The 24,354-nt window shown below is 32.0% G+C and overlaps 2 protein-coding genes across 5 annotated transcripts in view; one reads left to right on the top strand and one right to left on the bottom strand.

Annotated features, from left to right (window-relative positions):
• The window catches only part of Gbs-76A (Glycogen binding subunit 76A), a 75,498-nt gene extending 61,779 nt beyond the window's left edge, over nt 1–13,719 (top strand). For all 4 annotated transcript variants that reach the window (XM_076408826.1, XM_076408827.1, XM_076408824.1 and 1 more), the window contains 2 exons: nt 6,892–8,574; nt 12,071–13,719. In XM_076408826.1, coding sequence (XP_076264941.1) covers nt 6,899–8,574; nt 12,071 — 1,677 coding nt within the window. In that variant the 5' untranslated portion in view covers nt 6,892–6,898 and the 3' untranslated portion in view covers nt 12,072–13,719. The remainder of the gene's footprint in view (nt 1–6,891; nt 8,575–12,070) is intronic.
• Nucleotides 13,720–14,396: 677 nt separating this feature from the next.
• The window catches only part of pip (heparan sulfate 2-O-sulfotransferase pipe), a 63,457-nt gene continuing 53,499 nt past the window's right edge, over nt 14,397–24,354 (bottom strand). Inside the window, exons 4-7 of the mRNA XM_076408841.1 lie at nt 23,882–24,159; nt 23,661–23,817; nt 16,306–16,585; nt 14,397–14,708 (exon numbers count right to left, since the gene is read on the bottom strand). Coding sequence (XP_076264956.1) covers nt 14,539–14,708; nt 16,306–16,585; nt 23,661–23,817; nt 23,882–24,159 — 885 coding nt within the window. The 3' untranslated portion in view covers nt 14,397–14,538. The remainder of the gene's footprint in view (nt 14,709–16,305; nt 16,586–23,660; nt 23,818–23,881; nt 24,160–24,354) is intronic.

The raw sequence follows: 24,354 nt of genomic DNA, 5'->3' as shown, positions 1-24,354 counted from the left end.
ATATATAAGGAGGGAAACAAACATTGAAAATTTTTTGAAATAACATATTTTATTTCAAAAAATATTGAATAAAACGAGATAATAAAAATAATTTCTATATGCTTTTATATTTTTATAGAAACACCATATTTAAATAAATTTATATACTTGAACAATTAACAAGAATTCCAAGAATTGTATAAATAAACATTACCATAAAAAAACCAAAATCCTTTAGATCAAACACAGCCAATATAGTTAAAACCAAACGAAAAAGCCACCGCTATATATGAAACCAGTAAAATTCTCCTTTAAAATCTCCAAATATTATCACTACTATTATTGATCCACAAACCCCATTAATGAATTGACTACCTCGAGATTTCGATTAACATATTAACATATAACAAACCTCATTCATGACTTGACTACATCCAACACAACAAGAATCATTTTCTTCTCTGTTCTTGTTATCATTAAATTTTGTCATATTCAGATACCTATTCCAGGTCATTGAAAATGATATTAAAATTGATACTGTTTGGATTTTATAACATTTTAATAATTTAACCTTACATTCTGCACTTACCCTTCTTCTTCCATATTTTAAAACCAATATATGGTAGACCACCAAGAATAACACAACAATTTAATTATTATTACTATAGAATTATTAAGGTAACACAAATTCTTCCTTGTTGTTTTGATCTGATCGACCGTACAGATTGACTCGACAAAATTGGACCGCTTAGAATAGGAAGACAATATAATTTCAAATAGTTTATTATTTTGTATGGTTTGTTCTATCAGGAGAGTGCATATGCGCCATATCCGAAGATGTTGTGGGGCAATGTACCCTATCTTTCGTGGCCTTACAGCTTCAGCTGTGATACTTTTGCCCGGACTCCATTTAATTACACCAAATAATGGTGTGCACCTTGAGTAACTGTAGAAGGATTGCTAATCAAACGTAAACGTGTCTTATTTTCTTTATAATTAATTTGTTTCCAGTTAATTGAATAAATTCAAAAAATAACCTAATAATTGCACTTACTGATTGCGCTAGTTATGACATTCAATCACATTCTAGTGAAAACGCAATCATTATTCTAGACACTTTATATTGTTATTATTTGCTAATAAATATTTTCCATAGAAACTATTGTTAACATATGTAAATGAACGTTGTGATACACTATTTCTCAGCAATCACGTTAGGGTAAAAAGAGACTAGTGAATCTATTTAGTAAGCAAACTAGTCCTTAAGATAGAGTAATTAAATAACTATAGTATTGGCTATTGTTTAGTAATAAACTACTATGTTGCCATGTTTTGTAATATTTATCATGTGCTATAAATTATGGTATGCAAGAAGAATAAGTAGCCGAAGCTTTATTTATAATTTTCAACAAAGCGATTGATCATAAGAAATAAATAAAAAAGATATAATAATAGCAGAGAATAATAATTGTATAACGAGCACAAATACTAAGTCTAATGTTTTTATATTTGTAATTTATTTTGTTTTTATATCTGTTAAATATTTCATTAAATGTTGTTTATATTTCATTGCCCATTTATTTATCAAATTGCAATTTGATAAATAAATAATTATATTCATTTTCCAAATTATTTAATTGAAACATTCATAGAAGACAGAGAAGTTTAATTGCCAAATCTTCAACAAAACGATTTTATTTAGGTAAAGTTTAAAGAAGAACTTTTAACGGGACAATTTTAAGCAGGATTATCTATTTAAAGCTCCTTAATTAAGAGAATTGTTTGAGGAAAAAGTAATTCCGTTTTTTTTTCATTGTTTTTTTTAATCGGAATTATTCATATAAATTTCAAGTACTAATCAATGGTGAAATGGTAATGTCATCGTAATCGTAGTGGTTGAGTTTGTCGTTGTAGAGCTTCTGAGATTTATATCATTTATAAATTTATTTTTATTATCATTTTCTGTCTCTCTGATCATCAGTGCGGTTTACATTTGAGGTAGGTCGTCGCACATTTGATTAGCTCCAATATCCTAAGTCAGGTCGTCTTCTCCTTGATATTATTAATAATAGAAGTAAAGAAAGATGTCGCGCATTAACTTTGTAACTAAAGGATAATAAGCATGAAACACATTTACATATTTCAGCTCTATTCTTGGTAAAGGTTTACTCGACAGCACATGGAATACGATTTGAAATTACAGTTAGCACATGAATAGTCAATTATATAATATTTGACATATAGATCATTACTTTTCACTTCATTTTAACGTTATCGAATTGATGTATTTATCCCAAAAAAACGTACATTTGAATGATATATAAGTCGTGGTAAAATTTTAAACGGTCAATGCTGACAAATTGTCTTCAATACATTATATATTCTAATTACTAGTAGATAGATAGTATATAGTAGCTTAATAACATTTTTAGTCATAAAATAAATGTCCAAGAGCACCCATAAATATCTGACAACTAACTAAAATGTCTATCTTTTGAGGAATTATTGATACAGTGACCCTTGGTATGGGCAAACACAAAATTGTTATTTTTACTATTTTCCTCGCAATTATTTGACATTTTATCACCACAACCTTTCCTGGATTTCCACAAATATTTCAAAACCAAAACTAGCCAAATCGGTCCGGTTGCTCTCGAGTTTTAGCGAGACTAACAAACGGTAATTAATTTTTATATCGATAGATTATTGCAATTTAGTTCGATACTGTTATATTTCAATTTCGAAAAATATTTTTAAATTTAAATAGAAATCCTAATTGAAGAATGTTGTATTTAAAGACAGATCGACGTGACAAATCACCCCGTGATGTTCGTCTCTATACACGGTCGAGTAGCAACATTAAAGCAATCGTAAATATATTCGGACGACATTGATTCGGTCGTGTTGAATTTCGTATAAATCGAAAACGAAAACAAAATTAGAGACCATTGTCTCCAGAACGATGAATCCTGTTTCGTCGTCCACGAAAATATCACACTTTTGCTGTGTGTATCAAAAATGCGCTAATTTTACGTCAGATTTTTATATTTGGACTCTCGAATTATAAATATAGCATAAACATATTACGAGAATGTTCGGCTTTCAGGCAGATCAATAAATTGTAATACATCAGCGATATCATAGCAAACTGCGTAAAACAAGAAATCGAAATACATTGAATCCCCTTAAAATAAACACTAATTAAAAAGTTGATTTAAAGGTTTTTCATTGATATATAGTATGATTGCGTCCTTTCTAAAGTAGGCGTTTTATGAAACAAAAAATGTTTTTCTGCCCCCACAAAATCATAGAACTAAAATGCGAACATCCGGTTTCTATGCCAGATTTAGTGTCCTCTGATTTTTGGTGTCTATTACAGCTCAAAAACTTCTTAATGGATAATTAAAATATAAAGAAATTTCAATTGGTGATGGAACAATTTACTATAGCTCATTGGATTAATATTTTTATATTATATTGGCCTATAAATTAGTTGTAAAGATTGTTTTTGGTTTAAGGTCTGGAGGACACGGCGTGTGAGGCAGTACTTCCCATATTAATATTTCCAAATATGTTTTCACTAGCGTTGGGAACTATCGACTGAAAATAGTCGATACTCCTAGAGATTGAAAATAGTAATTACTATTTTGATGTACGAATCCTTTCCTGTATAAGTTGTGAGAGAGGAAAAGATGGAGGTAATTGCTTGGGTACTTAATTTTATATGTGGCTATATTTTCTGACGGTGGTATAAGCAAGACGGAGATGTATAAATTCCTTCACAAACTAACTTTAAAAAAGAGACGTAACAAAATAATTACTGAATACTATTGTAATGATTATACATAACATGCAATTTATAATTTAAATTTAAAGTAAGTAGAATTACTTTTATATTTGAATGTTTTGTGGATCTATAAAAATGAATGGAATTTTTCTATGGAATGGAATAATACCCCACAAATGTTTTATTGTATTTTAATGTGTTAATTGCTATTTTTAAATAATATACTATAGTAAATATAGACAACACAATAGAACTTAAACAAAACCTAAAAACTAAAGATGTACAATGACCATAAACACTATATAAAAATTAAACATATACCTAATCATAGAAAAAAAACTAATTCATGACATAATTAAAAATGATTATCATTCCCAATTTTAATGTTTTTGCCGGATTACAATAACAATCTTGAAAAATATCGTACCAAAATGCTATAATATCAATAACAATATATTGTTACTTACAAGCAAACTACCAAAAAAATCTGAAAACTACATATATTACATATAAATCTATTTAAGCATAAATTGGGTACACTTTTGTCAAAGTCGGCTAGGACCACAGAGCCAGAACGTTAAAAATCAATCGAATGAAACAAGTAGAACCAAAATAGTAACTAAACTGAAACCGTCGATAGTAAATAGTAACAAAATCAGTAGGAGGAAAATAGCGACTGAAACAGTCACTGGTAAAAAGTAGTAATATCAGTCGAACCAAAAATAGCTACTGAAACTGTCGATAGTAAATTACTAAAATTACTGAACAGTCCATAGTCAGTTTCAGTCAATAGTTCCCAACACTAGTATTCACTGATTTCGCAACACGTGGCCGAGCTTTACCATGCTGAAAAATAATCCTGATTTGCCGCGTAAAGCCTGCAAATTCTCGTCTTCAGCATTTTTTGCCTCTCTGGAATGTTATTTGACACATACCATAAAGTGGACCTCTCGGTGAGTCTTGAAGATGAAGTTGATTACAAATATACCCGATGCGATTTAATAAACAGTAGCACCATCTGTTCTAAATCATTTAAAATTAATTCATAGGCCTGATATTTTCATTGACAAGTTCTAGAAAGGAAATGAGGCCATAAGGTTTACCAAGAAAAATACTGCAGTGATCAATCAAAAGTGTATCATCGAACCATGGCCTTCGTTCTAAATGTAAATAACTCTTTTAGACTAATTCTTTAATTTTTTGCATTTGGGACTATTTGACAAGCAACTAAACCGCGATGTTAAAACTGTTCGTTTGTGATTGTTTAATATTTGTGATTGTCCTAGACAAGAGTGTAAAATCCGACAAGGAAAATGAGCCCAGTCACGCCAGTAACTAGGCTGGGTAGACCGAATGTCTTCTGGGATGATTTCTAAGTTGGTCACTCGCCGCTAGTCCACGTTAAATAAGTAGTTCCAGTCCAGATAAACCCATAGTTGGTAAAAGGAAACTTTAAAATATGTAAAAAAGCACTTTTAGTCAATTTGTAGAGTATCCATTTTTATTTCTTTTGGATCTTTTACATCGCATATAAACTTCTGGAAACAGTTGACCCATCAACTGCAAGATATCTGATTTTTGTTGAATCTGAGCTGCGTTTTCGTCCAATAAGTCATTCATTATCTTCTAGCTTTTTTGCCCTCTAGACTGTTCTTTATCACATACATTAAAATCACCACTTTTAAATCATTGAAACCGACAATTGAGATATGACGAAGCGGTGCTACCATGGGCTCCATCGCAGATTTCTTCAAATCAAACAACCAAAGAAATGAATGTCGAAAATATAATTTTGATAATAAAATATTTTGATAACAAGAATAATATTTTGATAACGATCAAATTTGATAGTTAGATTAAGTTATGTAACAGTTATTTACACTGATACTTCGCATTTTAACCAATAGATATCGCCGATCAAAATACATGCAAGCTCCTATTATAAATGATATTACTTTTACTAATTTTTAATATCCATATAACAAGGTTGAATACACACTTCAATATATACAATAATAAGAAAATAAAAATAAATCAATATTATAATAATTAATACATTATTTGGATGTAACAAATATATAATAATGAACATAATGTTAATAAAGTGAATTATTGGCAACATCATAAAATCAATAAAATTTATTAAAGTTTAACGTTCAACGTTCACGTACCTGTTTAAAAGAATTTTTTAAATATAAACAAACTTTTTATTAGACGTATTTGAATTTCAGTGCTAAATATGTTTGATATATCAACATAAAATACCTGAATATTTAGATACTTGTTGAAAGTATAAATTCTGCTTTACGTACGAAATATTATCTATTAAAATGTTTTGATCGAGTTTTATAAATAATAATACTGGCATCAAAAAATAATTACATCAAAAATTAGTGGTGACATTTCCACTAGCTATAGAAAGTTAATATTATTAGAGAGTTAGTTGTAATTTGACGTTATTTGTTTCGAAAGTCCCAAATTATGGGCTGGTTTTTTATTCTTCCATACAGCGTTAGTTTTTTCAGGAACTCCTTTCACTAAGAGCTTTATTAAGAGCTTAGATTTTAGAGCATACAATAGATAGAGAGCTGCTTAAAACTTACATTATTAATGATTTATGATGACATATTAATTAGGTGAAAAGGAACATTTTCTCGTCGAACGACTTGTTTAGGTTTAAACCAGACCAAAGCGTATATTGAATCATCAACATTTTTGGACGATTAAGAGCAAACGCTCCTTATTATTTTTGGGGTTGTAAAAATAATTTCTAGAATAACAACTCCAATTGTTCGTCCGGAATTATGAGCAATGTCAGCATCCATATGACCACGTAGAAGCTTAGCATACCAGTTATTATTAGTTGATTTACCTTGCTTAATGATGATTTATTTGCTTGAAGGATACTAATTTGTATTTTTATTGTTTTTTTTTATATTTTAAAGTCTCCTTTTACCAATTAGGTGTTTATCTGGAGTATCTGGTTTTTTGTGTTAAAAGTCTGAGTTTGATTATTTTTTATATTTTAGTGAGTTCCTTATTTATTTTTTGGAATCGGTTAAATTTTTTTGTATAAATATTTTATGATAATTGGTATAGGATATTAATTTTCGATTTTGTTTCAGATTACAGATGACTTCCAAACGAGAGAAGTGCGGCTTTAGTTCGTTGCTTCCAATTTCCTGCCGCGACCATGCGGAGGCTTTCGCGCGCAGCCTACAGACAAGGCTCAGTTCGTTGGGCGGTCACACCAACTCTTCCGACGAGAGAAGCTGGCTGGGACCGCACGACAAACCGATAGCGCTGTCGCAACCCCTCCATAGCACGGATGCCGAACGTTACCTGGAACTGGAGACTCTGGAATCGCCCTGCAGCCCGCAGGAGGAACTGGAAGAGAGCGAATTGCACAGGCTGCTCAACAAAGACACACTGAAGGAGGGCCTGAACGGCGACTGTCACTGTCCGAAGATCACCGTCATCCAAGACCAGAAACACCTGTCGCGGTCGAACGGGATAGTCCGGCATCACTCGGTGGACAGCGACAGCGAAGTGTTTTACGATCTGGACGACGACCCGCCCGCACAGCCGTATCTCAACGGTATAGGCAACTCGGAGTCGAGTAGAAGTATGGGAAGCGAGACGAGTACAGACGCAAATTCTCAGGCAACGTCCAGCAGTAATCCCAGTGACGCTTATGCTACATCCTTGGATTGCACGCCGCAACCGTCGGTTAGCGACGATCTCTCCACCTTAAGCGTCAAAGAAGATAATTCCCTGCTCGATGTCAATACCGACAAAGACACGACATGCGAGGAATGCGTTAAGACCAGAGAAGAAGAAGACCATTCGGTATCGGAGTCAGGAAAGATTGAAGATGTAACGAAACCGAGCAATGAAGAAGCTTCCACAAACGGCGAGGGTGAGGAAACTATGGTCAATGGAGAAAACAGTAGCAATACGTTCGTCAGTAATCTCACGGTAACCAATGAATTGATGGTGGAGTGTGTTATAAATACCGACGACAATACCGTGGAAGAACCCAAAGTGACGGAGGTCATCATTAGTAAAAATAACGACGATGATGACGAAGATAACGACGAAGTCATACCCAGAGTACGTAGATGTTCCTCCTTGAAAACCGGAAAGACTCCTCCGGGCACGCCCGGAAGGAAAAAGATCGTTCGCTTCGCCGACGTGTTGGGGTTGGACTTGGCAGACGTTAGGACCTTCCTGGACGAGGTGCCGAAAGTTCCCAAGTCCGCTTACAACGATCTGAGCGATGCGGATATATCCGAATCCACCGACATCCATACGGTCAACGCACTGAACAAGTATCACGGAATAGTGATAGACAAGTTCCTTCTGGCCCAGTTCGATCAACCGGCCGGCAGGCCCAATTTTCTGGATTTGGTCCGGGAAAACCTCGTATGTTTGGAGAACGCAGTGGTAGACGATCCGATCCTGTTCCTGATCAAGGGGACGGTTCGGGTTCGTAATCTGGATTTTCACAAGTCGGTCCACGTACGGTACACGTTGGATTCCTGGAAGACGTTTGCTGACGTACAGGCCACGTACGTGGCGAATTCCTGCGATGGGTTCTCGGACCGATTCTCGTTTGTCATCTACGCGCACACTTTGACGGTGGGACAGAGGCTAGAGTTCGCCTGCAGATTTCAGTGCAAAGGTTGCCAATACTGGGATAGCAACAAGGGGAATAATTACTGCTTCCAATGTTTGCCGGCAGCTACCAGTTCGACCCTACCCATTTCGAATCATGGACACAACGATTGGGGTGCCAGTTTTTACTAGTAAGTTGTTTTACTTTCAAATATTAATATTTCTTTTATTCCAAGGACAAGTTAAATAAAACATTTATTATAGCGTTGGGAACTATGGACTGAAAACACTCGATGTTTAGTTATTGACTACATTTTACTATCGACTGATTCAGTCGCTATTTTCTTTTCGACTGATTTTGACAACTTCTTACTATCGACTGTTTCAGTCGTATACTTTCAGTTACTATCTTCATATCTACTAGTTTCATTCGACTGATTTTCAAAATGTGTATCGAATTTATGCTTGCATAAATTTATAGGTAATATATATGGTTTTATATTTTGTTTGTAGTATGATATACATATGAGCAATATAAACAATATGTACGTTAATATAGCAGCATTTTGGAACTCTATTAATGTAAGAAGGTAAAAAGAACAACATTTTAACATAATTTATGTTATCTTGGCAATTATTGGGTCTTTTTTATTCGCTTCTTCAATTTTATAAGTTTCTTGATATTTGTTCAAGCCTTTTGAATGTTAACACTTCTTTGTTATACTCAATTTAAAAAGGGTGCGATGGTTAAATAGTTGATAAAGATTGATTGAGAAAATACGATGGAAATATTTAGTGGTTATTACTAAATTCCTCTTTACAATTAAGTCAGATATATGAAATATAAAAAAATGTACATCATTAAAATTTAAACTGTTATTTTGAAGGTAATAAATTACAGCAATTTTCGCTTTCCTCTGCTTTCCCAAAGACAGTTCGAAAAGGATTATGTATATCTCCGTCACACTTATGGCATGGATAAAAAAAAATGTTGGAATGAAATAGAAATAAACCTTTTATTTATTTTTATTATGTCACTGTTACTTTCCGAATTTTAAAATACGATTAAATATATTTTGGATCACTATTCTATTCCTTTTTTCACACCTGCCAATTTAAAATTATTCAAAATGGACTGATCTGTACAGTACAGATAATCAAACAATTATCTCCGTCCTTTTTTCTCTCAAAATTAGTATGGGAAGGAATTCGTACATCTCCGTCTGTTATCACGAATAGAAAAACAGACGAAGCCTACATTTGATTGAAATATTAATTACTATTTTCAATCGTTAGTTTCTATCGACTAATACGACTGTTTTGCGACTACTATCGACTGATTCGATTATTTTCACTCGATAGTTCCAAACGCTAATTTATTGTATAATGAAATAAATTAAGTTAAGGGTATATTTTAGTCTAGAAATTTGAAAAAAATCAAGTTAATAAATCATATTTTTAAAGCTAAACCCTTTAAGAGTGTTTTTAAAACTTTAAATTATTTTCGGAGTTATAGAAACGGTTAACATGATATCTGAAGTTCTACTGAACCGATTCGTAAAACTAAAATAAAACTTGGATTTTCACTATTTTTTAAAAATCATAAATATACAAATATACAAAATTTTTAAAAATTTCGTTGTTTTGAACCATCGTAATTTGGTTAAAAAAGTTTTTATTATTGCCGTTAACGTTCAGTAATATTAGGCACAGATGATTTAAGCAAGTACATTTGCCTCGTTACAATACAATGCACGTCATCAAAATGTACGACGTCAATACTTCGTAATGTGGCCGCATCAACATTGTCTTTTGGTTTACAACGTTGAGCGATTTATAACCTCGAATTATTATTATTAATACTTTAAAGATACAACATTCTTTGATATTTGACATTTGGTATTTGACAACAGGGTCGAGCAGTATTAAAACGAATCGAATTTATATTACAAGTGCCGACGCATCAGATATCACTCTGTCTCGTTTTAACTAGAATATTTTAAATAGTAAAACGAGAAGTAAAAATTCGGTCAGGAGACTTTAAATCGATTTTTATATTTTCACAAACTGCATTTGGCAGTATATTCGACGTCATCTATGACGTACATTGGCCGTTTTATTGGAACGACTATATATATTTTGCATTTAGGATTCTCGAATGTGATCAAATATTACAATGAAGCTTATCTAGCAGATTTAGCACCATATTAACGTATATTAAATATATTGGCATATTCAGGGTAAAACTATATGTTTGTTATAAGGAAATGTAATACTTCACTAAGTTTAGACAGCTTATAAAATATATTTTATTTTATGAAACACATCGTAATTTTTGCAGTAGATAATATAGAAATATAAAAATAAAATCATCTTGAAATATACAACCCAATTTCATTTTCAAAATATCGACAAAGTTATATTTTTTATATGTACATCATCTTTTAATATAATTAACTCTAACTCATAATTCCATCATTTACTTTTGAATTTGTAAATAAATATGTATTACGTAGAACAAAATTAATTGTGTAAAACTGCGTATTTAACAACATTTATGTGGGGTATATTCTTTTGGAGATATTCATATACTTTGTGGTCATTGACTGTCATATACAGTAGGGATAAGAGAGTAACTAATAAAATAAACATTTAAAAAAGGACTTTTCCTAGGTTACAGAGAATTCCTTGTTCATAATACCTTACCAATACTCTTCAAATGTATGTTAATCCAAATTTTAAATATACCACCTTCCCAATGGACACTAATATTAATCATTGATAAGCTATAGTCTTTAAAATTTTAATACCATGTCGCAAAAACTAATACAAAAATATTGAATAACTGAAAATTAAGAGAGAACTATTTTCTTAAAATTGAATAATTTATAATTAGCCAAATAATCTAAGCAAAATATTCTTATTTCCCCCCAGTTGGCTAAAAGGGAATATTAATCAACCCATAAAAGAGAAATAGGTCACTGGGTCGAAATATCTTAAAAGGGTTATTCTTTCTCGCATGTTTATTTTATCCGTATATTATGGCCATTTTCAGTCTTTCTAGATTTTTATCAGAATAAAATCATTACATTACTACACGTCAAATTTAACAAAGCTAGCGTTGTGGGTTACTTGGTTAAAGGCAAGTGTTTAATTTTATCAATCAATAACCTTTAAATTAGTAATATTATAAATATCCTGCTTTATGACAGTTTTTAAATCGATTCATATATCCTTAGAATAATATTAATTATTGCACTGATGTCGGTGTAATAAGAATAGTAAATAGACACTGGATGAAAATGTGTGCAGTGATTATAACCTACCTTAACTATTGACGAATATATCAAATTATTGTTGCTAATACGTAATGTCAATTGAAGTAAAACCAGACATTCAAACTGGTTGTTTGTTTACATACCATTAAAATAATGCACACTTGACTAACTGACTTGAATACATATCTTTAAAAATAATACTATACGCTTCATTAGAGAAATAAATACAAGTATGGCAGTTTACTTACAATTTCAGTGCTTTTCAGCAATAATAATAACACTAAACTAGAAATAACTACAACTCTGCTTTGATCTATTCCCTAAATAACGGTTGCCATGGCAACAAAATAGTCGTTGCCTGTTTCCAAACTTACTCAAAATTAATTGATAAATATTCTTTTTGTTTCAGATGGAGTAACCTATGATGTATCATTGATGTATATAAATTCGTTCCTGCCACACTAATCCAAATGAAGATTTAAACTATCAGAAAAAAATATTATAGCCAAATAGAAGACTGTAGCGACATCTCTGTGGGACAATGAGCACGGACGTGCAAAGGTCTACGAAAATTACAGGAAGAGGTGAAATATATAACGTAGAATTTAGAATCGCCAAAAAAGAAAACGATATAGTGACATAGTCTACTGTTTTTTTGCCTTCATGTTATCATATTTATTTTTTTACTAGAAAAATAACCTACATATATTTTACGATGTAGTATTTTTACCGTGATGCGCGCGAATCAAAGTATTTTCCGCATACCAACTCAAAAACCATTCTAAATTTGTTAATTTAATGATTTTGTTCTTATTTTATGTACTGTTATTATTATTATTTATGATTGTACTTGTTTTTTTTTGTTTCAATACTGTGATTCGCCTTGATGATTTTAAATCTGTGAACTAAAATCGTTGAAAATTATCTAGAGCGTTAAGGTTTTATCTCACTTTAGATGGTGATGCCATATTATCTTTATTTTTAGATCTCTGCTGTTCTAAGCTTAGATATTTTACGAATGTACATGTAGGTTTTAGGTTTTATTTTATTGAAATAAGAGGAGACAGATCTTGGAATCAAAATTTATTTCATATTCAATTGCGTTTACGAAGCACATAATGTAAGAGACAATAAGTTGTATAACACCAATGCTATTTTACAGCAAGTATTTGTTATTATTGTGTTGATTATTTTAAAAGTTCTTGGTTCATTTTCTAGTGTCTTTCATGTTTTAAATCACCATAAAATTGATGGTATGTTGAGTAACAAATATTAGCTGAATTAATTTTATAAATAGTTAATTTTTTGTATTTAGTCAGAATATTCTATACATGTCCTGTATATATTATCATAAATTTTTAAAGGCTCTATTCATTTTATATCTTTCTTCTAAATGTCGATAAATGATAAAAATATGCCTGTATATCTCTCTGTTGTATAATTGTAACATACCATTTGAAATATATCATAGTCAAGCTTTGAATAACATTGAAAAATAAAAATGTTATTCTGGTTATCTTTAAGGTATGTGGCAAATTATTTCTAAGATACCCACGAAAACTATTGTTGAATTTTTGAAAATTTTATTTTGAAATTGTTACTTTTTCATCTATATACTCAATAATATAGACTGATGTTTGGTTTTGTTGTTATTCGCCATTGTTCCTAGGAAATTAAAATATTTTTATTAGCTACCTATGGCTCAAATATTGTTATAAACCGTTAATATTTATAGCCATCTACATTTCTAATCGAAAAAAAGTTTATTATAGAAATATCTATATATATATATATATAATACAAATAAGAAATTACTAGAAAAAATCTAAAATGTAAATAATATAAGTAATTGTTTAATCAGGCTGTGAGACGAAATGATTGGCAGTGGATAAATGAATTAGGGATTTATTTAATTTTTTTACTCCCAACAAATACAAATATGTGTATTTTGAATAATGCGCATTATAAGGAATCATAATATTTTAAAATATCTTACTGTGAACAGCGGTGTGTAGATCCTAATGTATATTCTGTGTAAAAATAAATCTTTTATCTTTTTTTATTGTCTTTTAATTTTTTAAACCAGTTCCTTCACCAATTTGTCATCACCAAAATAGCAGATTATAGTAAATTTAATAAAAACTTATTAATTATATCTGACGTTGTATTTTAGCATAGAAAATTTGGGCTATTTTAGAATATTTAAGATATATTTAAATTTGTTAATATTAAACATGACAGGATAATTTTTTAGTTACCTGTGCAAAATTAATCGTTTTTATTTTATGAAATTACCTTCCCCAATTTGTCTTTAATATATTTTAAGGGTTATTACATAAATTCTTGGTAGTTTTAGAGAAATAAATCAATATATCTTCGATAATAAATATATATTTACTTTTGTTATATATATATAAAAGTATAAAATAAGCACTACAACAAACAAATTCTAAACATTACTAATTCTAAGAATTATCAATTAAAGAAGTTTATTTACATTCATTAAGAATATACATCACATTATTTATAATCTTACATAAAGCAAAACTTAATCAAAAAAAGAACAACTGTGTCCATTAATCTGATCACAATATCAATAAGTATTGAACGTTTTATGATTAATGATTATGAAATTTGATGAAATGAATGATATCTTCAAAAAATTGAAAGTGTATATGTACTATGACCACAAATAGAATTTTATTGTTTTCATATGCAAAACAACACGCACTGAATTAGAACAGTTAATCGGCACTTTCTACCTTATACTTGGTGAAAATTATTTAAATATTATCGAGGACTTTTTCTCGTCAAATAAGCAATGATAAGAAGCGGATTTTCAGTGACATCACATGAAGGAAGCGTGTCCGATGTTAACTATAAATTATCTAATTTCAGTGCTAAGTATTGTTTGTGCAGTCTTTGCTTGCAGAATTCGTAAAACTCGATTTCTTTGGTGAAATTTCTGCGTATTATATCCTTGACTTCTTCGCTGACTGGTGGCTTGAAGTTGTTCTTGTTGATGTGGTTATATCTGCTTATTTCATCTGTAAAAAAATAATTACTGATATTAGCTGTTGGTTTTAAATTAAAAGATTAAAAGATTCAAGAACATCTTAGAGAGAAAACCACACTTTCTTTGTATGTATTTATATTGCATGTATTCTGGTAATTATTTCACGTTAAAAAAAACTTATCGAGAAAAATTTACACATGCTATGAGTATTCTGATTCGGTGTCGATCTGGATAGTTCCTCTGAACTAATTCATGACCTTTTGCTCTTGGGGTTATCATAGTAGCTCCATATTTCACCGTAAGTCACGATATGCTACCGATAAATCATCTTTTTTACCTTGCAAACGCTGAAATTGCGGTGCACTTTAATGCGCAAGTAAAGGCCTCGAAATAGCTAATTCATCAACTGTTAAGCTGTCTCAAATATCTCTTGGAGTATGAGTCAAGTTTTCCTCCAATAAGTGTTCGAACTCTTTTGGTCCTTTCCGTTCTTTGAGAATGACATTAAAATGACCAGTTTTAGATCGTTAAAACCAAATCCCACAGTTGAGATATGACGGGGCAGCATGATCATACGTTTCTAAAAGTGTTTCATGGGCTTGTGTGATATATTTTTTCAAATCGAGGAAAAAAAGTAATGAATGTAGAATACGGAATTTTTTCAATGAATATTCAATAATACTAAATGAAAAATTGCTATTTTAGGTATCGAAATGTCAAACCTGCCTCAAGTTAGGTTAGGTTATTTAACAGTCATTTACAGTGATAGCTTCTATTTTTACATATAAATGACGCTGATAAAATACATCAAGCACCTAATAGTAAAAATCAATATAAATTAATGAAGATATGAGCGAAAATGTAACAATGTTAGGGGATAACAATCTGTTCAGTGTGAATGATATAAATAGATGATAGAAAATGTAAGTTTGTTAATGAGCTTATCACACAGTTTATTTCAGCTCCTTCAATCTTTTGTATTCTTCTTTACGTTCAGAATTCGATTTTCTCTTTTCTCCTACACATGATTATTTTTTCCTGTACTGTTAAATTTGATATACATTTGGGTTATTGCTCACAAATACTTTAGAAAATTAATTCTCAGAATCTCAGATTATAAATGTAGAAAGGTTTTGATTTAATTTAAGCTAGTAAAAAAATTGAAAATATCTAGTCCAAATAACAAATATAACCTCATAATATCCGAAATAACACGGTGAAATGATTTAAGGATTAAAGTGATAATGATGAACAAAATTGGTACAGTTATATATAGTTTTTTCAATAAAACAGCGTATGTATGTATGTAAATTCATTTTATATTGAGATCAGATTTCTCCACCTAATTTTACCCTAATTAAAAAGAGACAGGATGCTCTCTGTTACGTCGAAACATGTAAATGTTGTGTTGGTACCGGCCGACCCTGTTGTCAAATGTCTAAAAAATTCTACAAAACTTTAGTGATAATGATGTGGTTACCAACCCGCAAATGTAACCCAGCATTCTAAGTTAATGCGGCAATATTTCGACGTACTGACGTCATATATTGTGATAAGGCGCATTGGTTGTTTTAATGAATAGACTATAGCTAGTCTTTAGAGTTGGATAACATTAGAATGGAACTTACTCCAATATACGTCAGAAGCACCGGCAAAAAATTTTGGAATGTAACGCTCCAGCACTGTTAGGGTGGTGTTCATCTCCTCCAGGACTCCAACGACGGCGTAATTTTCTTCAACGGCTCGTTTGGCTCGTTCCAACGCCCCTTCGGTGTTGAACGGTAGGCAGTCCATGTGGTGCCCGCAGAAGAACATGGACTGTCTTCTGTGATCGCCAATTCCTTCCCTAATCTCGCCGGTTATATATCTGCATTCCCTGTCTCCAGATAACACGCACTGCTCGAAATCCTACAACAAGTTATTAATAAGTTAATTAATTTATTTGCAATAATTATTCTACTTCAATTCAAATATTAATTTATCAATGCTTGTTGATATTTTGGATTGGTCCTTTCCTTAAAAACCAAGAGATTGATGAGTTAGTTACTAGAATTTGGATATTAGAAGTTAGAATTTGGATTAAGCCATGACCTACCAATAATTGTCTATATTTGGGATGTGAAAGCTAGGTGAGTAGAGGATTTAAGCCCTGCTATCTGTTAATTTTTAGCCGGTTTATATACAGGGGAAAATATTTCATCAGGATGAGATTACATTTAAACGTCCAAATGTTTCTGGAAAAGATGATTTCGAAAAGTGTTGACATTAAAAGCCCATCACGGAACGCAGTCCAGCCTCTCTTTGATTTTTTTATGGGGATATCTTAAAAGCAGGCTCTCTAACAACATTTCAAGTTATGCCCTTTTTGATACAATCGACAGTCATCAGACTGGATTGCGCACGATGAACCCGCTCCAAAGCGTGGGAAAACGCAACAGTCGGCTGGCGAGGTTATGGCGTCTGTATTTTGGGATGCGCATGGAATCATTTTCATTGACTACCTTGAAAAAACAAGGACCATCAACAGCGACTATTACATAGCGTTATTGGACCGTTTGAAGGACGAAATCGCCGAAAAACGGCCACAGAAGAAAAAGAAAGTGCTGCCTCGAATTGCTTCCTCATCCACCATATTTTCCAGATCTGGCCCCAGCGACTATTTCCTGTGAATGAAGAGGTGATCGCCGAAACTGGGGCCTATTTTGAAGCAAAGGACAAATCGTACTAGAAAAAAGGCATCGAGAAGTTGGAGGATCGCTATAATCAGTGTATCTCTTGAAGGGAATTATGTTGAATAAAAAAAACTAATTTTGCCAAAAAAAGTGTTTTACTATAGTAGGCCGGGGACTTTTCAATTGACCTGTTATGTTCCAAGTACTGCTTCTGTTTCTTTTGTTGTTGGGATATCTGCAGAGTAGAGTAGATAGAGGAGTAGTCGGAAGAGACTACCCCATGGAACTGGAGGCTAAGAAGTATCTCTTATGCTAACTCTTTTGTGTTCTTTGCAGATACATGACTCCACCAGTTAACAGTGATTTCGGGGTAACAATTTGCCCATCTTGTCCGAAATTCTATGTCCAGGATATTGCAGGGTAGTATTTCTTTTTGCTCATACAGGATGACATCTTGACAATATAATAAAAGTTAATGATAAAGGTTCATATATATTTTAAAAGTTCCTCCTAAATGTACCGTGAAAAATACTTGATGTAAGAAAGTGAAGCCAATTGTGGCCCATCCTGTATACCATTTTATAGCTCATTTGATAAACTATGTGAAGTGACACGGTAATTAAATGAATATTTATTTATACAATCGCGTTTTTATAAATGTTGCAAATATATAGAAAATCCTTTATATTTATAGAAAAATTTTATTGTAAACAATATGATTAGTATAGGATTTGAAAATACTATACGATTTCAACTGAAGATTCTTAACGTCAAAGTTTTTTCGTCGAGTATTTTTGGAAAATCATTGGGTACTAAATCGAGGGAATACGATGATTAACTCGTGACATTTTGCCAAGGATGACGATGCACTGAGATATGTACCTTGTTTTCATGGAAACATAATTTTTTTCCGTAAAATGCGAAAATTTTTTCGTGGTATATAACTTCAATACAAAACATTCAAACAACTGTTGTGTTACTATAATTTGTTCTGTTACGTTTTTATTTATTTCGTCCAAATTCATATAGTTAAAAACATTAAGTATACACTTATATGGCCTACGATTTAATAATATTGTAGGAAGCAACTACGCAAAAATATGCAACTATAAAAAACGTTCTAATGTGCTGTAATTAATTTATAAAAACCGGTGAATAATTAGCACAAATTACGAGCTGGAAGTAAAACGAACATTAACTAAACTTTCCCATTTCGAATGATTAAACCCGAACATTAATTAAATTTGATTTTCCACTATTTCTGCTTATATAAAAATAATATTTTGCAGTTAATATCATCAATCATTTCTAATACACATACATTCCATACAAGTTTGTAAAACTGTTTTTTAACTATGTTATCTTTTTTAATAAATAATATAAAGTTTTATATTTTTAAACTAAGTTATTTTCGAAATTATTCATTTCAGAGTCTCATTTTCAAACTAGGGTTTATCTGGACTGAACCTACTGCATGACATAGCCCATATCATCAAACTACGAGTGACAAATTTAGAGATCATTCCAAAGGGCATCCGGCCTGACCCAGCCTAGTTACTGGCGTGACTGGGTTTATTTTCTTTGTCAGATTTTGCACTTTTGCCTTATGGATAATCAGAAACATATACCTAGCAGCCCTAGAAGGATTCGAGTCCGCAACTAGTTGCAACAGTTGGAACCTGTCTGGACCGTCCTGTTACCTTAGCCAATACGCCAACCAAGTCGGCAATTTACTAGCTCTATTTATTTTGTCTTCGCACACTTGCTATTTAGTTAATGAAAAAAGAATATTTTTTTACTTTAATTTTATTTTTAGAATGAAGTCGAATCGTCCATGCCTTAGTAGATTATCATTTATTTAAAGGAATTTGTCAATAGAACTCTAGATAGTTTACATTTCAATGAACGCACAATTACTTCTGTTATTACCATCTACTGCTATTGCTATCGTGGTTGAAAAGTTTAAAATTCCTTCATTAGTTCAATACAATAAATAATAGTTAAATATGTCTGAGAAAAAAAGTGTTGTTGAAATTATATATTTTCTTGAGACTAATATAAATATGAGAATAACTGAAGAATGGCTGGATCTATTTTAATGACCTATGATTTGTTGAGTTCGTATAGATGTGTATCAATCTGCTAAAGATTTCCTCAAACATTTGTTAACTTAACGTGTTTCGGTCGATGAATCGAGATAAATGATTCCATTTCTTGTGAATTTTTGCAATTTCGACTATGTTCATCACTGTTAAACTGAGCCGGCTGCTAAGAACAAACATGTGGATGGAAGGTGTGGCTGAAAAGAATCACTCTGAGTGTAACCCATGCGACAAACTCCATAGCTTCAATAAAGCTAAGGTTTTTATGACACTGTCATTAAAATACTTAATTTTTGTGCTTTTAGTGATATTTGTTTTCCTAACATATATTATTCTAGTAAATGATTGAACTTAATGCATTATTTTTATTACGTTAACAAATCCTAAATTAAGTTTAGCAAAAAGATAACATGACATTTACTGACTGTTAGTTTAGTAACTGACTACTAGTTTAGTAATTGACTACTTTTTACTATCGACTGTTTTCAGTCGCTATTTTCGGTCCGACTGATTTTGTTACTATTTGCTATCGACTGTTTCAGTCGTGTACTTTTAGTTACTATTTTCGGTTCTACTAGTTACATTCCACTAATTTTTACCGTTCTGGCTATAAAGTATTTACTTTATTTAAAAAATCTCTAGTAGTTATTTTGCGATCATTTTTAATTATGTCATGGATTAGTTTATTTTTTTATGATTAGGTTTAATTTTTATTTAGTTTTTATGGTTATTGTACTTCTTTAGTTTTTAGGTTTTGCTTAAGTTCTACTGCATTGTCTATATTTATTATAGTATATATCTACTTCGTTTAAAATGAAATTATAAATTGCATGTTAATAGCATTCAGTAATAATTTTTTCCCTTTTCCTTTTTAAAGTTAGTACGTGAAGGAATATGAACATTTTCGTCTGGCTTATACTACCGTTGGAACATATAAACACATATAAAACTGCTCCAAGGAAAAATCTCCATCATTTTCTCTCTCAAAATTTATATAGGAAACGGTCTTTCCACATATTCTTCGTCTGATATCACGAATTGAAAAAAACAGTCCAACCGTTCATTTGACTAAAAAGAGTAATTACTATTTTCAGTCGCTAGTTTTTGACTATCGACTGTTTTGATTTCGTCAAGTCGATAGTTCCCAACGCTACTTTTAATATATTCATTTATTCCGTACACATTAATAAACAAGTCGGTATGATTGACAGAAATTGACCTTTTGAATGCAGTCATGGCCTTGTTTAAATATACTGAAACAACCAAAGTGTATTGATGCAATTGTGCATTTTTGATGGTGGTAAATACCACCGAAACCTGATATTGCGAAAACATTTGGACTTATTTTATATAATAACCATGAGAAATAATATTTCACCCAATACGCCTACTCCGAACAATCTCAGAATCAAACCAAACCGAACCGATCACTTTCCATAAGCAGACATGACGAGAATGTTTTTTTTTTAAATAAAAGCAGCCCCGACGGATTTTGATGAATAAAACGAAAGTGAGAGTTAAGTGGTGGTTGCATCACAATGTACGATGTTCTTGGCCACCCCGTTGTACAAGTAAAAGTAAAAGGAACATGAAATAGTTTGTGAGTCTTCAGGCGGTGCATTGGATTTTTTTCTTTCGCGGTTCATTAGTAGTACAGTATTATGATGATGAAATGTAAAAGGATCAATTATTGAACTAATTGTTATTAGATAATACACATATACCAGGTGTACCAGAAAGTCATTACCGGTATTTCTAACAGATGTCGCTATGCTTAAGTATTTTATTCTTCTCAAGTACATCAAGTACTGTGAGCATGCTTAAACCTTAAAAACACATGAACGTTCTTATAGTCCGAAAAAGTTTGAAGATGCGAAACTGCAAGAGTTGTTGGATGAAGAGCCAACCCAGACGCAAAAACAATTAGTAGAAGCATTAAAAATGGCCCAAGAAACGATTAGCCATCGATTACGAGCAATGGGGATAATCCAAAAGATGGGAAGATGGGCGAAGAACGCAATGGTCATCAATTGAACGACAGGCAAATGGAAAATCGAAAAATCGTCGGTGAAATGCTGCTTCAAAGATATGATCGGAGGTTATTTCTGCATCTAATAGTGACCGGTGATGGAAAGTTGATTTATTTTGACTCTGAGACTGAACTCTAAGCGCAAAAAATCATGGTTGTCACCTGACCCAAGGCCACCCCCGATCGACTCCAAGGCCAATTTTTTGGTCTCAAGGCAATGCTCTGTGTTTGGTGGAACCAGAGTGGCGGGACGTATTATGAACTGTTGAAACCTGGTGAAAGTTAATAGTGATCGCTATCGACAAAAATGATCACTTTGAACCATGTATTGATCGGAAAACGTCCAGAATGGGCCCGAAGGCATGGTAAAATGATTTTATGGCACGATAACGCACTATCATAAAGCAAAACCGGCAAAGGAAACGTCGAAAGTACTTGAATGCGACATATTATCGCACACTACTCTGACTATCAAATTTTCGCTACAATGGGACACGATCTTGCAGAGCATCACTTCGCCAATTTCGTAGAAGTTAGACAATGGTTAAATCAATTATAAATTGATGAAAGTTGGGAAAGATGAATACTTTTGCTGCGGCCCTCTTATGTTATCCCCTTTGCATCGTTTGCAAACAATTCACAAATGAAAACTGAGCCTATTATACTTTTCACTGTTAAATCATTTTTATGGTTGAAGTTCATGGAATTGTTCATTTGAAGCTGAAGTTCTTTTGGTATCTAGTCTAATATAAATAAAATAAAATTGTTATACGGTCGTTGTTTAGTTTGCTAGCGAAGTTGAGAGATTAATTGTGACGGCCTACTTCGATCGATCTTTGAAAACTGTATTACAAGCGCGAGATTCATTTTTAACATTGAAATTTCCAGAACGAAAACAAGCAAACCAATTCGTCGCTGGCGTTGACTTAACCATTTATCATCGTAGATATTATGACTAAAATAACCTTCCAGAAGATCAGTCCTCAAAGCGCAACAACTTTTGAAACCAGATATATCCAAATAACAGAATAATAGCTATTCAGTTATACTTAATTTAAGGAAGCTTTGAATTTTCTTCCATCAAATTCACAATCAAAAGGAATATATTAACTGCCGATAACGTCCGAATTTCAACGTCCTAGGACCTATAATTTAATACACTGGGACTTCTTTCAAATATGGGGTAACACAATGTAATCTCCACGTTGTTTGTAACAATAATTTTTCATTATCAAAACAAACATTCCAATTGAGAGAAGTGCCACCCAACTTCTATCTACTAGATCTAACCTGTCTCTCCATCTTAATTTTGCGTTGCGGTTAAAAGAAAACAACTTAATTATATCATTTGAGGGATACCCAATTCCTCAAGCAGAATCAACGAAATACTTCGGTGTCCATCTGAACCAATGTATTAGTTAGTCGGAAGAAATCCTCAACTTGGCCTGGGATTAAAGAGATTGATTGATCAATTAATAGTAACGTCTGTTTGGGTGCAAATATGGAGATTCACTAAAACATCAAAACGACTAGAAATCGAAATGAATTTACGAAGCTATCTATGATTTCGCTGTAAAGCATGAAAGAAGGATGCTATATCATGGTAACATGGCAGCAACACAACTACTAGACAATGTAAATGAAATCAGAAGACTGAAGAGACCCAAACCGCACGGATCTGTATAGTGTATAGGTGTTGCATTAGTGTATAAGTAGTCTTTATTCTGTATTTTATTCCTCATCTCGTCTCAGATTGTACTAAACGTAACTAGTTTTTGATGAAATTAAAAAAGAGTATATTTAAAAAGATTTAGGATCCTAAAACATTTTTTAATTTAAAAAAATTTAATTAAATGAATTAATAAACAATTTAAATTTGAATACATTTGGAAAACAAGAATAATGTTTAGATATTTCATTAGCAGAAGGGAAGTAAAACAAGAAAACCTGAATTTACGTTGTTGTTTTCGAGAAAAATTGACATTCAAGTGAAAGTTGATAAATGGAAAATGGGTGGGTCATCTAACGAGTATTTAAATTTACGTCTCAAGCAAAATGAACGTTATATAAGGCGATTTCAATGAACCGACATTCGAATTATATTTATTCAATGGCATTAACGAGTTGGAAACCGACTAAAATTATTTATAAACCGTAAAAGTGATAATAGTCATTCTCACCTTCTTTAACCACTTGGGGTCCGGTAATGGTATATCTGGGAAAGCTAATTTTCGTTCTACGTAGTACCATGGCGCGCGTACGTAATAGTACCACGATATTACTCGCTCGATGGGATCCCGTACCAAGTTTATATAGATTGGTTCTGGAAGACCAAATCTAGAAACATTAAAAACAATTTTAAAATATAATAATTCTCAATAAACAATAAAAAATAACTCACGAAGAAACATTGGTAAAACAGACGTGTTTTATGTACACTGATGGTGGTTCGTAGCTCGAAACCAGGGCAGACAAAGCAGCCTGATCTTCAGGTGCTAACCGGATGGTTTCCACCCTCTGTACTTGATCTTGACGGAACCCAAAATCGTTCCTGATACTCAATCTTCTCAAAAGTTCCATGAGTGTTTGAGAACCGACTTTAGGAACTCTGTTGAAAAATACGATATCCTGTTGGGCTTTTCTTGTGTTATTTAGCTGATATGGCGCCAAAGTAGTCATCTGGAAGTAAAAACGTTTTTTTAAAGAACGCTAACAACTCTTATTGATAGATCAAATAATATTGTGATATATCTTCATAACATGAAAGTAGAGCATTAATAATACAAACAACATTTTTGATATGTACGTGTTATATAAAATAAAACGGTTCCTTTCTCATCGGCAAATCGTGTTAATAACGATAATTCAGGATGT

This window comes from Rhynchophorus ferrugineus, unplaced genomic scaffold (genome assembly GCF_030347505.1).
Source record: "Rhynchophorus ferrugineus isolate W39M unplaced genomic scaffold, kcgeb_rfMv2 rfM6, whole genome shotgun sequence".
Taxonomy (NCBI): Eukaryota; Metazoa; Arthropoda; class Insecta; order Coleoptera; family Curculionidae; genus Rhynchophorus; species Rhynchophorus ferrugineus.
The sequence above is the reverse complement of the archived record's forward strand: the minus strand, read 5'-3'. Positions and strand labels throughout refer to the sequence as shown.